This window comes from Botryllus schlosseri, chromosome 11, assembly GCF_051294905.1.
Source record: "Botryllus schlosseri isolate E-star chromosome 11, Bs_hap1, whole genome shotgun sequence".
NCBI classification, from domain to species: domain Eukaryota; kingdom Metazoa; phylum Chordata; class Ascidiacea; order Stolidobranchia; family Styelidae; genus Botryllus; species Botryllus schlosseri.
In genome coordinates, this window is record NC_137246.1 from 9,182,591 (window position 1) to 9,198,947 (window position 16,357).

General features: G+C 44.0%; 1 protein-coding gene across 1 annotated transcript; it reads right to left on the bottom strand.

Moving 5' to 3' along the window:
- Positions 1-12,481: 12,481 nt before the first annotated feature.
- On the bottom strand, positions 12,482-16,327 carry LOC145449991 (uncharacterized). The gene is made up of 3 exons (XM_080328427.1): positions 15,415-16,327; positions 13,582-13,781; positions 12,482-13,189 (listed from the first exon to the last, which is right to left on the bottom strand). The coding sequence occupies exons 1-3, from the start codon at positions 16,325-16,327 to the stop codon at positions 12,482-12,484; spliced, it is 1,821 nt and encodes a 606-aa protein (XP_080184553.1).
- Positions 16,328-16,357: the final 30 nt, after the last annotated feature.

Sequence of the window (16,357 nt, forward strand, 5' to 3'; positions counted from 1 at the left end):
TAAACATATTCGGGCGTGCCCGCAAGTACAATTATTCGTTACCAGGGCCGTAACAGCACGTCAGCCCCCCCCCAAAAAAAAACAAAAAACGTTGGTCCTGGGCCCCCATCGGGTGATAAACCAAACTTCCGGGGGATTTCACTCCCAGACCCCCATTAGGCTGTCCGCTATTTGCTGCCTATTAGGTATCTACATTGGGTGTCCATTTACTGAGGCAGCTATTCTCGCCTATTCGCGCGAAGTGCGAAAAATTTTACTAATTAATGATTGAATTGGTCAATATGATCGGGAATTGGATGTAAATTGAGATCAATTTTTATCCTCTCTCTGCTCACGTAAACACATTTACCGGTAGAGCTGAGTGAGCTGCAATGTTCCCTCTAAGCTGCGCACGTGCGCAGTGCTGACACGGTCTCTGCACACAGAAAATCTACGCACTACAAATCCGGAGTTATTACCTTTTTTAGTCGTTACGCACTGTTGTGCAAGGGTCAGCGCAGTGAGTTGTTGAGTGTGCGCAGACCAGACATGGGGTAATCGCGATTAGTAATCGTAATCGATTACGACGATTACAGCATTTTGAAGTAATCGTAATGGCAATCGATTACATTCGAAAAAAATCCGAAGTAATCGTAATCGTAATCGACTACTTCCCATATCCAGTGGCGTAGCAGCCACCTGGCGGTTCTGGCTCTGCGCCAGGGGCGGCAGGCTCCAAGGGGGCGGCAAAATGAGACTGTACAGTGAGAGAGAGAGAGAGAGAGAGAGATGACATTCTTTTCGCGTGCACCATCGAGATGCTTTGACGACGGAGATGCGATACGGACTTTATATTAAGGTCATCTTGTCTGCACCCCCGTTTTTTTTCTACTCCGTGATTGCTGAGCGCCTAGCGGGATAACCGCGGGTACCAGTTTTCGAGTCTTTGGTCTGACGTGGCCGGGGATGGAGCCCACGACCTACCGATCAAGAAGCCGGGAGCATCACCATTACACTTTATCGCTCGGCACAGTATACACAGCCGGCTAAAAGAAGCGTAATTGGAAGTAATATAGCGGGCGTCTCGTGAGCTAAAATTTAATCAAACAGGTATCAATCGAAAGCTAGTGTCGCGCTGATTCCGATCACACGAATTAATATGTTAACATGGCGACGGAACCACTCCGAAATAGCCGTCAAGGCCGATTGTTCGGAGAGTTCGCAGAAAAAGGAGAATGCCTGGCGAACAATCAGAAGATGCTGGCCTCAGTGTTGTTGAGAAAGTTAGACGATGCATGTTTCAAGCTTTGGACAGATGGAAACTTGCAGCTGAAACTATAGGTTTACCGGCATACACCATCTAAATGATATGTTTGGATTTTTGAATTCCCAGGCGCTGCTGCAAAGCGAAAGTCGCAATTTATTCACCTGCGCTTTTAGAAGCATTTATGACCGGGGCGGGCAACTTCTCCAGTCGGCGGGCCGGATTGCTGAATTGATACATTGTTCGCCCATTTATCCACACATACAAGGAACAAATCGTACTCAATGAATGTATTTTAACGACGGCAATGTAACTTTAGAGCCATTTCTCGCCAATAATGACGAAGACAATGTGGATTTGATAACAGCATTGTCATACGGGCGCCGCCATGTCTGCTTCTCTCTGACCAATCAACACACTGTGCAATCCTTAATGAAGATTTTAATGCGTTCGATAAGCCCGGTACCCCGAATTTACGAAATATCAATTCATTAGGGTTTAGTAGGTGACGAGATAGCATGCTTGTTCAACTGTGTGGCCTATTTTATTTCGATACTGAATTCATGCGGCCCGCGGCCTCGGAATTTGAAAGTGGCCCGGCACCCGTGTTGAGTTGGCGATCCCTGGCATAAGCGGTGTCCTACAAAAGGCTAGAAGTGTGCCGTGCTACAAGTCTACGGTTACGGAATCAGAAATAAGAAATATCGGTGTGGTGTAAATGACCATTGTAGTCGACAAGCACCATGATTACCACAAAATGACATTAGGGTTGAGTACATCGTAAATGCCGATAATGAAAGTCTTCTCGCTTCGACGAACTTACGCGTAAGCTCCACCCTCGCTCGCTGCGCTTACATGTGTAAAATAACATACAGTCACTAAAATTTGTTGCATGTAAGCAAGTAGTGGGGAATCTCGGAAGACTGGGGCCGCCGGCCACATTATCATGTAAGACGGAAAACTGTCCGCGGGCCGTATGTTGCCCGCCTCTGATTTATGACGACGAGGTGGACTTTTTCAGTTAGCTGCGAAAATTATCATGCCTTATACCAGGGGTGGGCAAACTACGGTTCGCGGGCCGCATGCGGCCCTCAACACCGTACTGTGCGGCCCGCGAGAGTCTAAAAAAACTTATTAAAAATGTTGATGAAATGCGCACTAAAAATCGAATTAATGCAGGGGCTTGATTAAACAATTTTATTATATTTCACCGTAATAATTCTAAGACAGTTGTTGTCAAACGGACGGGTGCGCACTCCTTGGGGGTCGTGAAAGCATCTGATAGGGGGCGCGAAGCTGAGCTCAACTGATTTTTTTTCGCGCTGCGCGCGATTTACATGCAATTCTAGGGTAAATACTTATTATTTCCTTTGTGTTCAATTTCTGGCGCGACAGCCCGATCTCAAGGTCCACGCAGTTTGAAAGGTTTAAACTGCTAAACATCACAGAAATCCTAAACGATTGACATAATTCGGATCACGAGTGTGATTTTAAATTGGCCACTCCAGTTTAATTATTTCAGTGGTGTGCTTATAAAAACGATTCGCGGGTGTCTTACGTAGATTCGTTCTCTGTATGCGTATAATTAGGGTATTTATATATTTTATTTACACATAGTAGAAGCGTGTTTGAAGCTAACATGATTATGATGCTGTCAGCGTGTCCTGGAACTGTACCAAAAGTGGAATCGGTAAATCTATGAACAGATCGCTGCTCATAAATTTTAATTTCAATCAGTTTATAAGAATCGGGACGACCGACTTTCATCTCTATAGTTTTGACAAATTGGTTATTGAGGTCGACCCGCAGCCCATGAAATCTCGCCACTGTTTCTCACGCTTGTACGATATCATCAAAGTAAAGTTTGGTTTGTTTTAAATAAGCATATATATTATCTCCATGTCATCACTATATAATCAAATACCAATATTGCGTTTTGGTGTATAATCCCAATTTCATATAGTGCGGCCCGCGAATGGATTCAGATGTTTAATGCGGCCCGCGGGCTCAAAACTTTGCCCACCCCTGCCTTATACCTTCGAATTAGAGATCATTTAAATGAGAAGATTGCTAGCTTTTCGTGCAAACCAATATGAGGCCTCTACGACGAACACATATTAAGATATGATCATGTGAAGCTGTTTAACTTGAGATTTTAAGAGGGTTAAGAGGCTGGTTCGGAGTAGTGAAACCACGTTTGATCGTAGTGCAACAGCGTATGATGTTTTACAGTGAATAAGTTAATGCAAAGCTACTTGATTCGACACCATATTTATGCTCGTGTCTGAAACTTTATCTGATCATTGGTATTTCAATTGCGAGCTGTGTGAGGAGCTTCTCAAAGCTCAAACTGATTAGGTTTTATTTACGTTCTACCATGAATGATGATTGGCTATCAGCTCTATCCATTCTATCTGTATAGAAAGAGACTACGTTCAAACACTTGAATTTGAAGATATTATCGCTGATTTTGCTTTCAGGCGGCTATTGATTTTCTATTTGCACAATACAATCGTTCGCTATTTCTTGTCTTTATTATTTTTGGCCTTATTAACGTTGAGACTGTGAGGCTGAGACGCGGCATATTGTTTGTAATTTGCTGCGGTCTACTTAGGGGAGGGGGGCGGCATTTTAGGCGACAGCCAGGGGCGGCAGCCCATGCTGCTACGCCAGTGCCCATATCTAATCGATTTGTTTGTGAAAGAACGATTACTTTTTGTTTGTACAAGGACTATGACATAAACTGAATATTCGTGAACAAGAATGAGATAATATACCACGTTAGCGTTAGCACAAACGTCTGTTTTCAAACGCCACTGACTCATTATTACGTCAGAAGTATTAGCTCCGCTCGTCATTGCGTAACAAGTATCCACACATAGTAAACAGACATGCGATGGACATTGTAGTGTGATTGTAAGAACACCTCCCGTGGTGTATATCAGGTTATCAATACACTACAGAAGCCGCTACCTCGCAGCAGGATATTGATCACCACTCTGCCTATAGTTTCAAATAGTAACTTATGTATTAATGTTTGGTTGTGCTCAGTTAAACGAAGTTTACCATTGCTGCTTGGCGAGCAGGAGGCCTACGTACGCACGTGCACCTGACGAAGATTCGGAATTTTGTACTCGTCGAATAAGACATTGCAGTTTCCACAACGAAGCATTACAAATAAACAGCTGCTGGTATATATCATAACCGAGCCGTGCTTAGCCGTTTCTCGTAACAGCAGCTCGCTGAATATGTATTAAGTTGAAGGCAGAATTTTTATGTTAACCATATCTTATTCTCATGTAACTACTTGAAACGGGCGTCAATCGTTATTTCACAGTTCGTTACTTAGCATTTGGACCTGCCGCCATAACCATCCGCTTATATAGCCTGACATGTTAGCGTGGGTTGTAGCTAGAATCAGCAATTCAGCCAAAACAGCAATTCCCCTGTCCAACCGTTGGTCAATTTTCAAAAGTGAATTTCGTCAATAATATTGGTAATTGCATTATATTACTATTCATTTATAACCTCTCTGAGCCCCGAGTGTCAGATTTACCTGTAAAGCTGGGGCACGTAATTCATATTCATAGCATCTGGTATGTTGTTATAATTACTGTATGTTGTTAATTCGCGACCACCAGTCCGTTGTATAATCACAAGATATTGTACTCGCCCAAACGTAGCAGACTAAAAGAATATCTTTTGTGAGACGCACACACAAATTGTCATGGCTTTATTCTTTTGTGGATGCGCCGGGTGACATTTGCATTGTGGGCCCAGATTGGAAGGACAGGAGTTATTAGTCCCGCCCACGCAGCGCGGCTATTGACAATGGACGAATACCCTAAGTTTCGGCCACGGTATTTCTTTGGTATCACATCCCGTGGAGTTGCGTGTTGGCCGAAACTGCATATGTGTTTTGGTGTGTTGTGGGATCGTGGCGCGGTAATGACCGGCTACAAAATGCCTGTTCCCATAAAATATAGCCTATGTATGTTTTTTCTTGAGGGGAAGAGGTATGCATTTCAAACCCAGCTATCTACTGGAGCAGGGGTCACCAACTGTTTTGAAACAAAAAGCTACTTCTTGTGTAGTGTGTACTGATTATTGCGACGACCGACGGGTTACCTCGTACTCCCGTCGTTTATCCATGTTCAGTTGGATTTCTTCACTTGGAGCAGTGGTTCCCAACGTGGGCGATATCACCCCCTAGGGGGCGATTTAACGGTTTGGGGGGGGGGCGAAAATAACGAAGGGGGCGATAGGGGGACGAAAACGGACGAAGGGGGCGATAGGGGGCGAAAACAACGAAGGGAGCGATAAGGGTGATGGTGCTTTAAAACGTTTATATTGGAGTCGGGACCGTAACTATTGCATCCCAAACCCCCAATTGGGGGTGGGGAACCCGAAATCGAAGGAAGCCCAAAATTATTTGGTGAATTAACATGAATGATAGAGTAATTTTTTAGAAATTCATGCGACTTTCTCAAAAATTTTTAGCGCTGCGCGCGATTTAATATTTTCATTTATTTTGATGTTGGGGGCCCCGTCACCAAACAAAAATACGTATGATTTAAAATGGGAGACTTCGGCATCGGTCATTACTGCGCCGCGACGCACCAAGACGTATGAAGTTAGAGGCCATGTAACATGCGACTCCGAGAAGTGTGCCAGAACGATCAGAAGCGAGAAGACCTTGGCCGAAAAGGAATGCCCTTGTGCTGACCGAAAACTTCGATATATATACAATACATATATGTTTAATTGTCCATAGGCGCCTCAATGGCTGGCGTCGAATGTTCCTGTCCTGGCGACCTTAACGCTACAGGACAAATGCCATCCCGCAAGGAAAAAATTACTTGCCAGTAAAAAAATACCAATATGAAATCCTGTGCGTCGTTTAGTTTGGTACGTTTTGACGATTTGCATATCTTCTGGCATAGCAGATATAGGAGGTCATGAAATAGCATCATGTAAAGAAGTCAATATAACAACGATTCCGCCCGAAGATGTTTAATTATTATTTAGGGGCCCTACCTTTTCCAACATACCACATCCACCATATTTACCGATTCAAACATGAATTATTTAAATTTGTCGCGCTTCACGCGTTTTGGCGAAATACGGTGACTCACCAAACAGTACAGGGAATGTAGCGACAAAAAGCCCACTGGCTGAGGGGGGTCTGGGGCCAAATACCAACGTTTCTTTTTTTGGGGGGGGGGCTGACGAAGTGCTGTTTTTCGGTTCCCAATATTTGGGGGGCGATGATCGGTGCGGAGCTTCAAAAGGGGGCGATGAGTCGAAAAAGGTTGGAAACCACTGACTGAGAGTAAGACAATCAGAGCACTGGGCCGGGTTTCCGCCCCTTACCAAGAAAAAAAACGCTCACTCGCAGGGACTCACACCAGCTCCTCCAAGCTCAGTTGCGTTGCTGCAGTGCGCGCAGAAGCGCCGATCTCCGCGTCTAGACTCGGGAATATTAACTATATAGATTCCCGTTGAGCCGCCGCGTGGGCGAAGACAAGCAATGCCCCGAGCGACTGCGTTCGTATGTTCCTTGGCGTCGGCCGACCCATGTTCAACTGCTGCTCATATGAAACGAGCTTCAACTATCAAATCTCTCATTTGGATATTTGCTACAGCGCAGTGGTGGCCATACGAACGGGGGGGGGCTGGACGAGACTTACCGGGGCCCCCCTATAAGTAGCCTATCTATCCGTAACTTATGGGGGGCTTCGCCCCCCAGACCCCTCTTTTGCATCTGTTAATATTATCTATCTATCAAGGTTCGGCCAGGTGCTGGATTCGGCCATGTCTATTTTTTCATGTGTGCACAGATACACGACATTAAAACTAAGTAATTCTACCGCATGCAGAGACGTGATGATTATCGGGATATGGTACTTTTCTTACAAATGCAGAGATTACATGATGATTGACACATCTGTACGAAATCCTATTCTTGCCTTACACGGATTTCCATGTTTATTCGTTATTATCCTTGAAAAAAGCGCATAATCCAAATAGGGGAGCCCTTCGGCCAGCCCCCCTGGCGACCGCCCACCTCGCCCACCCCAGAAGCCGCGGGCGACTCATTTGCATCGCAAAGCTCGAAAAACATTTACAAGAATTAATTAAATTCTCGAAAATGCTCTATAATATATGTTTGTTTACGAAATACTTTTGAGTCCCCTTCGAGCACGCTCCCCACTCTATTAAGGAATTTTGGGCGCGGCAGGTAAAGACCTGGCAATAATGAAAATCGTTGGATGCGATAAATCATCCACTATAAAGTTGGGCAATCGATATATTATGACGTAATAAGCAAATGACGCATGATGAAGAAAGTTGATATCTCATTAAGCCTTTTCATCGCAATCCTTGCATTTTCTTCCCATATATCATTTAAGATTATAGTCCTAAGCAAAACAAATGTAATCGTGAGTAATCGTGATTACTTTTTCAATGTAATCGTAATCGACTACTTCCTGATTTTGCTGTATTCGTAATCGTAATCGTAATCGCGTGATTCCGATGTAATTGTAATCGCAATCGATTACATTCATAAAGTAATCACCCCATGTCTGGCGCAGACTCATCAAAACTTAAAGCGAACATTGTGAGGTTTCTTGTAAACTGTAGGGCCCGTTACTAATAATTAAACATATTCGGGCGGGCGAACCCGTTGGTATGACTTCGTTGCATGATGTTATTTCGTGACCCCTGTCTGCAATATCAAAAAATGTAGAATCGCTCAACGGGGATATCGCCCAACAGGAATATCCCTGTCGCCCAATCGTACTAAACTAAAAGACTCACACGATTTCAGATTGGTATTTCTTCACTGACATATAATTTTTCCCTGCCAGATGGAATTCGTCTTCTGGGGTTCAGATTGCCATCATCATCATTGGTTTATTAGCAATTTTATCAGTTCAATACACCACAAAAATGCGATACAATGAAAAGACAGGAAGATGTCGAAGCGACAAGGAGTAGTCTATGGAATCTGACACCCACCTTGGCCTAGGCGATGTAAAGAGGAGGCATGCACACTGAATGAAAGTAAAGAAGATAGTATAGAAGAAGAATGCGACAAGAAATAGGGCGGCATGTCATGGGAAGCGAGATCGATAGGTCAGTCGTGGTCCGGTATTCTTGAGGATGGACTGTATTTATTTAGTAGTAATTGCTTGTATTTCGACTTGAATGTGGACATGTTCGTCGACTGTCGGATGGCCGGCGGGATACTGTTCCACACATCAGGTCCGGCACATTTGATGGAGCGATGATCTTTTCGGTCGATCATATGATATTTGGACGACGTGGACGCGCGTGTGTTGTACTTGTGCGCTTTTGATTCAGAGGTAAAGAAGACAGGAACATTTGATGTCAGTCATTTAGGCGCCCATGGACAATTAAACCTATATGTATTTTGAAGGCTATATGTAACGAAGTTTTCGGTGTTAATTTGCTCTGAATACTCATTAAGGATATGTCCTATCACCACATCATCTACTGCGAAGCCATTTTTCTTCAGCGCCCCCCCCATACCACCCCCTGAGCCCAGCGCCCCCATATCGCCCCCTGAGCGTTTCCGCCCCCCTTCAAGATCGCCAGCGCCCCCTGGAGGGCGCTGGGGGCAAGGTTAAGAACCACTGTATTACAGTGACAGCCATAGGCCTTGTGCATCACGAAATAGGTATTTGTACAGTTTATCGTCTTCGGTCTTAATCTCCATTGTTCCGTCCTACTGGCAACTGAAAATCAGATCAACAATAGTTAGCGTTCAAACACAAACAAAGAAATAAAAGACATAACTTAACCAGCACAAAAGCTTTACAACAGCGACAATAAAGGTCACTTCGCATGCAATAACATATTATCCTCAAACACAACTGAAAATTATAATATTAAGTAGCACAAAAGCGTTACAACCGTGACATTAAAGATCACTGCGCATGCAATAACAGCAAGTCAATGAAAGTGTATAAGAAAGAGCAACAAAATGAAACGCAATACAATGCAATTCATGGACGAAACCAGTCTATACGCACTGACGAATGCCATCAACGTGTATGCAAGGCCATACCACCAATAATCATGCTTCAAACCCACAGAACATGCTATTCACTGTTATTCACCTCTTTGATTTTATCACCAGAATTACCATCGTTATTAATTTCCGCCTCCCTTCGATTTCTATATTTTTGCAGTAATTTTCTAATTTTGATGCGATCATCCTTATTTTCACGATGAGCGCGCGATATCCGCAACTTTTTAGAGCGTCTCACCCCGTACCGTGTAAACTTCCCACATACCCCACAAGCAATAATCTCTACGAAGGCCACCACCATTACCGATATAACCCGACCAGCGGGACCAGTAATCATTCCGAGCACACCCAGAAAGGAATTCTTGAACCATCCGCCGATTTTACCCAGCACCGAAACTACCCCCTCACCCTCGCTAACCACTGCCGAACCCGTAACGTCTCTCGCGAGTCGACGCACCGCTTGAGCGTGCCTAACGAAGTCAGATGTAGTTTTAAACATTACCGATTCCACATCAGCACCGGCCTCTACATCCTCACCTGCAAACAACTCAGTCATGACGGCCATATAATCAACTTCCTCATACGGAATTTCAATATCATGAATATTTGGAATAAGACGGCGCACAGTTACATTTACCGACACTAGTGAATTGTTGTAGAATTTGACGAACATGCCATTAATTTTAAATAACTTTACCAAATGGGAATTACGCTTGGGATTCGTGGTTTCGACATCATGGACTCCCTTCTGGATTATATTACCGTGATATATTTGACCAATTCTATTTTTGCCTTCGTAGTCCGTAAACATTACAAGAGGTCTTGCTGACACAATTCCTTCATGTATCAAACTGCCCAACAAAGTCGCATTAACGTCCGTACAATGCATAACCACGAACGCCTCGCCAACTTTGATCGCCTGCACCGGACGATTCATCATTGTGGACAACACAGCACTGGGGTGGGAATTCGCCAAAATTCTCAAATTCGACGCTGCAATCTTTTCCATCTGACAATGAATTGCATTCAACGCGCTTTGTGTACCCTTGTTCGCGGCTACATTCCTATCCTCCGTATTTTGCAATATCGCCGATAAGAGACTCCCTATCTTAGGATGGGTCCTGTTCATAGCAAATGAATCACTAATTACGTAGTCGGCGCATTTAACATTTTTGAATACCAAACCACTATACGTACAAATCAAGTCATGATCCGCAAAACAATCCGAATCTATTTTACCGCATTCATACCACTAGTGAAAAGATATGAATCGACTCGAGTCACGTTTTTCGTATGACTTGACTTGACTCGAGTCACTTAGCTAAAGTGACTTGACTTGACTTGACTCGGCGTATCAGAAATATGGATTGACTCGTGACTCGGAGCAAAATTCACGAGTCAATTTCAAGTCATCAAGTAATCAGTGTCGATGAAAACCAATGCATCTTGCATATGTTCGGATTGTTCGTGAAACACTATTGTAGCCCGTGAAAGCGACCTATCATTCGATGATCGTGCGTTTTACTGGGCCTCTGTTGTTTTCTCACAAATCAATTGACCACAAACGTATTGATCGAAGCTTACAGCTTACGAATACGTTGTCGTAAACTAGTAGTAAAGTGATTTAACAGCAAAGTTCCTATTTCTGTTATCCGTTCTTACCTTACTCTAACATCTTGTTTTATTCAAATTGAATGCAGTTTATATACTCCTAAACCATTGGAGCAGACTCGAAGCGTATCATATCAATATGTATAAACAAACGGGTAATGTATTGTATCTTATCAATTCGTTTCTCTATTCTCTATCAAGGCTGGCAACTATAAACTGAGGCTATGCAATTACTTTCGTAGTTTTACCGTTCTTACTATATGTGAGCGATGCAGCGCCTTATTGCGTGTGTATTAAACTCTACATTCGTTCATAGGTGCAGAATCAATGACCAATTATTCTGTAATTCAGACAGCTAGCAATATACAATGATGTAATTATGCTTCATTCTTCGGAAAGGCAACTTGACTTGAATGGTGACTTGACTCGTGACTTGACTTGACTTGACTCGACTTGACTCGAGTCACCACCGAAAATCGAGTGACTTGACTTGATTCGAGTCACCTTCGAAAATCGATTGACTTGACTTGACTCGAGTCAAAATGTGCAATGACTCGAAATGACTCGTGACTCGAAGGTAGTGACTTGATCCCAACACTGCCAAATACATTACCATCGAGGTGTTAGTCTCTATCTCCAAGTTCGGACATACGAGTTTTTCACTCGCATCCCACACAAACGTATACGTTTCCGTTTCACATGAACCTTACATTACGCGACATCCGTCAGTAAAAGATAAAGGCGAAGACAATCCATTTTTTTTTCATGATCATACGTCATGCCCGTTTTTAACACGAAAACATTTGTCGCGGTAGTTTGGCAAGTCCGCAATTACGCATAACTGTATCTAGCCGTGTTGTTCGTACGCAACAACAGAGGGCTAATGGCGATCAACGTACCAAATTTACCGTCACCATTTTTCACATACGCGGCGCAATCCCGTGCAGAAATAGGCGGTCCCACGCGAGACTGACAAGTAGCCTCCGTGGACCCAAACACGTATCGAAACGTCTCAGTTTCAATCAACATAACATGGCATGCCACTGCACCTAACTTGGTCTTATGACGATTTTGATGATACACCCCAGTATTACAGCGGCGAACATGTTCAACATTGTGACGTTTGCATTTAGTACTAGTGATTTCATACACTTCAGCAGCGAGCTTAGCTGAACACATGTTCCCTTTTATCACGGGAGGAACAGGAGGCAGCAAACCTGCATTTACATACAATGCCCAAACACAAAGCGTAAATTTCGTCACCCACGTCTTTCTTTTTCGGGCAGTTATTCAGACAAAGTCTTTCAAATATCTTGATCTAACAATTCGTCTCCCTCTGGAGGTATATCTTGGACTTGTCTCATTGGGATTTCTGCAATCACGAAATATTGGGGTCTTAGCGTTATCGTGCAAGATGGATTCATGCCCAGGATTATCGCGATCGACATCAACAGGTAAGCAATCAGATATACGCTCTCGAGACGCGTCACTAACACTACCCGGACACTCACTACCGCTGTCATCACAACTAGACATTATACACGCGTCACACGGAGTTACCGCGGAGTTTAGTGCCACTTTTTCCGCAACAACGGGCGGAAACTGCTGCACAAAATCATCGAACATGTCGTTATGTACATCAAATGGCGGAAAGTATAGCACACTTTCAGTCTGTCCATCGACACAACCTTCTCCTTCCCCTTGATTAACAAGGTAAAGGCCTTCCCCGATTGCGATCTCTCGATCACCTTGTACGGACCCACGTACCAGAAATCAAACGCGGTCTCTTTACCTCTCTCGTTTTTTACATATACACGTGAACAAACCATAAGATTTGGCGGAACGTACGCGTTTACATTTGTTCGGATGTTGGACTTATTGAAATTCAAGTTATCGAAAAATTCCCGTACATCACACAGTACCTCCGCTTGACTATTCTTGAACTTATTCGGGTCATATTCAAAATAGGTTCCTGGCAACCGCACATTTTCCCCATACGTCATATCCGCCACGGAGTAATCATATCCCTCTCGCACAGAGGCATTCAATGACAAAATCACAAAAGGCAATAGCCGATCCCAGGCCGCTGGATTATTAGCGCACCGCAAACCGCGCTTTATTCGCCGAATCCCCGTCTCGGAGATCGAATTCTGCTGTGGCGAAAGTGCCAACGAAAGTGAGTGTTTACATTCAAGGATCGACATGAACTTGTCCAGCTCATACGATGTGAGCACTGAGCCACGGTCGGACCTTATAACCATGGGTGCTCCACGATCCTTTACAAAACCATCAATCAAAGCACGGATCACCGTGCCAGTATCTTGTCTTTTCATGGAGATTGCATTAGTGTAATTTGTGACACGATCAACGATGATAAGAAAATATCGATTACCATCTTCCGTTTTACGAAGCGGACCAGCGATGTCAATTGAAATGTCAGCATTGTGATTACTACGGCGCGGCACATGCTTCAATGCGGAGCGTACATGACGAATAATTTTGCTTTTGTTACACATCGGACATGCAATCACTGATTCTCGTAACCACCTGTCCATATTGGGGAAAACGTAGTGCCGTTTGGCCAATGCCAACGTAGCCAGATCCCGGGATGCGAAAGAGAATGTACATGTTCAAACAATTCTCGCCTCATATGACGTGGAACCCAAACTCGTGGCGTTGCGGACAAATTCTGGCATTTATCGGTGGTATCAGGCACGTGGCAAACCACGCCCGTCTCAGACCCACACAATTTCAACTCTCTTAACTTCAAACCAGTCTCATCCAGGTTGGCCTCACGAAATTCTCGCAATTCCTTATCCTCCCTTTGTGCAGCTGCAACACGCTTGATGAAATCAGGCTTCAAACCATCTGGTACGACAAATTCATTAATCTCAACACGGGACAAGCAATCAGAAACGGAGTTGAAAATACCGCGGATACATGCAGTGGCGTAGCAGCCACTTGGCGGTTCTGGCTCTGCGCCAGGGGCGGCAGGCTCCAAGGGGGCGGCAAAATGAGGCTACACAGTGAAAGAGAGAGAGAGATGGTATTCTTTTTCGCCTGCACCATCGAGATGCTTTGACGACGGAGATGCGATACGGACTTTATAGTAAGGTCATCTAGTCTGCACCCCCGTTTTCTTTCTCCTCCGTGATTGCTGAGCGCCTAGCGGGATATCCGCGGATACCAGTTTTCGAGTCTTATGGTCTGACCCGGCCGGGGATCTAACCCACGACCTACCGATCAAGAAGCCGGGCGCATCACCAATACACTATCTCGCTCGGCACAGTGTACACAGCCGGCTAAAAGAAGCGTAATTGGTAGTCCTAGCTCGCGTCCCGTGAGCTAAAATTTAATCAAACAGGTCTCAACCGAAAGCTAGTGTCGCGCTGATTCCGAAAACACGAATTAATATGTTAACATGGCGATGGAACCACTCCGAAATAGCCGTCAAGGCCGATTGTTCATAGAGTTCGCAGAAACAGGAAAATGCCTGGCGAATAATGAGAAGATGCTGGCCTCAGTGCTGTTGTAGAAGTTAGACGATGCATGTTTCAAACTTTGGACAGATTTAAACTTGAAGCTGAAACTAGGTTTACCGGCATACACCATTTAAATGATATGTTTGAATATTTGAATTCCCACGCGCTGCTGCAAAGCGAAAGTCACAATTTATTCACCAGCGCTTTTAGAAGCACTTATGACGACGAGGTGAACTTTTTGGAGTTAGCTGCGAAAATTGTCATGCCATACCTTCGAATTAGGGATAATATAAATCAGAAGATTGCTAGCTTTTCGTACAAACCAATATGAGACCTCTAGGACGAACAAAAATTAAGATAGGCTATGATCATATGAAGTTGTTCAACTTGAGATTATAAAAGGAATAAGAGGCTGGTGCGGAGCAGTGAAACCACGTTTGATCGTAGTGCAACAGTGTTTGATGTTTTACAGTGGCTAGTTAATGCAAAGCTACTTGATTCGACACCATATTTATGCTCGTGTCTGAAACTTTACCTGACCATCGGTGTTTCAATTGCGAGCTGTGTGAGGAGCTTCTCAAAGCTCAAACTGATTAAGTCTTATTTACGTTCTACCATGAATGATGATCGGCTATCATCTCAATCCATACTGTATATAGAAAGAGACTACGTTCAAAAATTTGAATTTGAGGATATTATCGCTGATTTTGCTTTGAGGCGGCTATTGATTTTCTATTGGCACAATACATTCGTTCGCTATTTCTTGTCTTTATTATTTTTGGCCTTATTAACGTTGAGAAGGTGAAGCTGAGACCAGGCATATTATTTGTAATTATTTTTATTGATAAGATTGCTTGAACACGAATCTATGTCGAAATATGCTGCAGTCTACTTGTGGGGCGGCATTTTAAGCGAGAGCCCGGGGCGGCAGCACATGCTGCTACGCCAGTGGATACATGTAGTTTTGTTCACAAAGTAATTAATATACTCAAGATACCGAAACATAACTGGGTCCGCACATTCCTTCGGATTGATAATCATCTTAGCCAACACCTGACTGTCCGTGACCAGGCTCATGACCTGCCCATGCATGCAAAAATCTCGAAAATGCTGCAGAGCCATGTATACAGCGTACGTCTCTCTCTTCACAGCCGACCATTTTCGCTGCGACTCAGTTAAACTCTTACTGAAGAAAGCCAGAGGTACATATCTGCCATTCTGGTGCTCATTGATGACTGCGCCCAACGCCACTTGAATTGCATCTGTCACAAGCTGTATAGGTCCTTTGAATGTCGGAAAAGCCAATCTCGCTGCATCTATCAAAGCTGCTTTGATCTGCTCAAATGCATTCTGCGCCACACTGGACCATTTGAGCTTACTTCGAGCATTTGTTCGTTTCAATAAATCATACAACGGCTGCATAATCGACGAACAGTTCTTGATGCTTCTCGAATAATAGTTCACCATGCCAATCATTCTTCTAACCTCGCGAATAGTTTTTGGCACTGGAAATTTTACAATTGCCTCAACTCGTCTGGGATCTGGTCTGATGCCATCCTTGTCAATCAAAAACCCCAAAAATCGAACTGACTCTGCTCCAAACTGACACCTCTCAATAGACAACGAAAGAGACTCTCTCTTCAATTTTTCAAAAATTACCCGCAACGTCTCCAAATGAGATTTCTCGTCAGGCGTCGCTACAACAATATCATCACAATACAGAAAAGTATTAGCAATGTCCCCAAGCAATTCATCAGCCAACTTACACCACAGATCCCCACTGGACCGAAAACCGAATGGACACACATTGTACTGAAATTTACCGATTTCCTTCGCATAAAACGCTGTCAAATGGCGATCTGACTCCGCCACCTCAATGTAGTGGTACGCGCTTGCTATGTAAAGAATGGAAATTACTTTGGCCCCTGCCATTTATGTACGCATCGACGCAATATTCGGTAA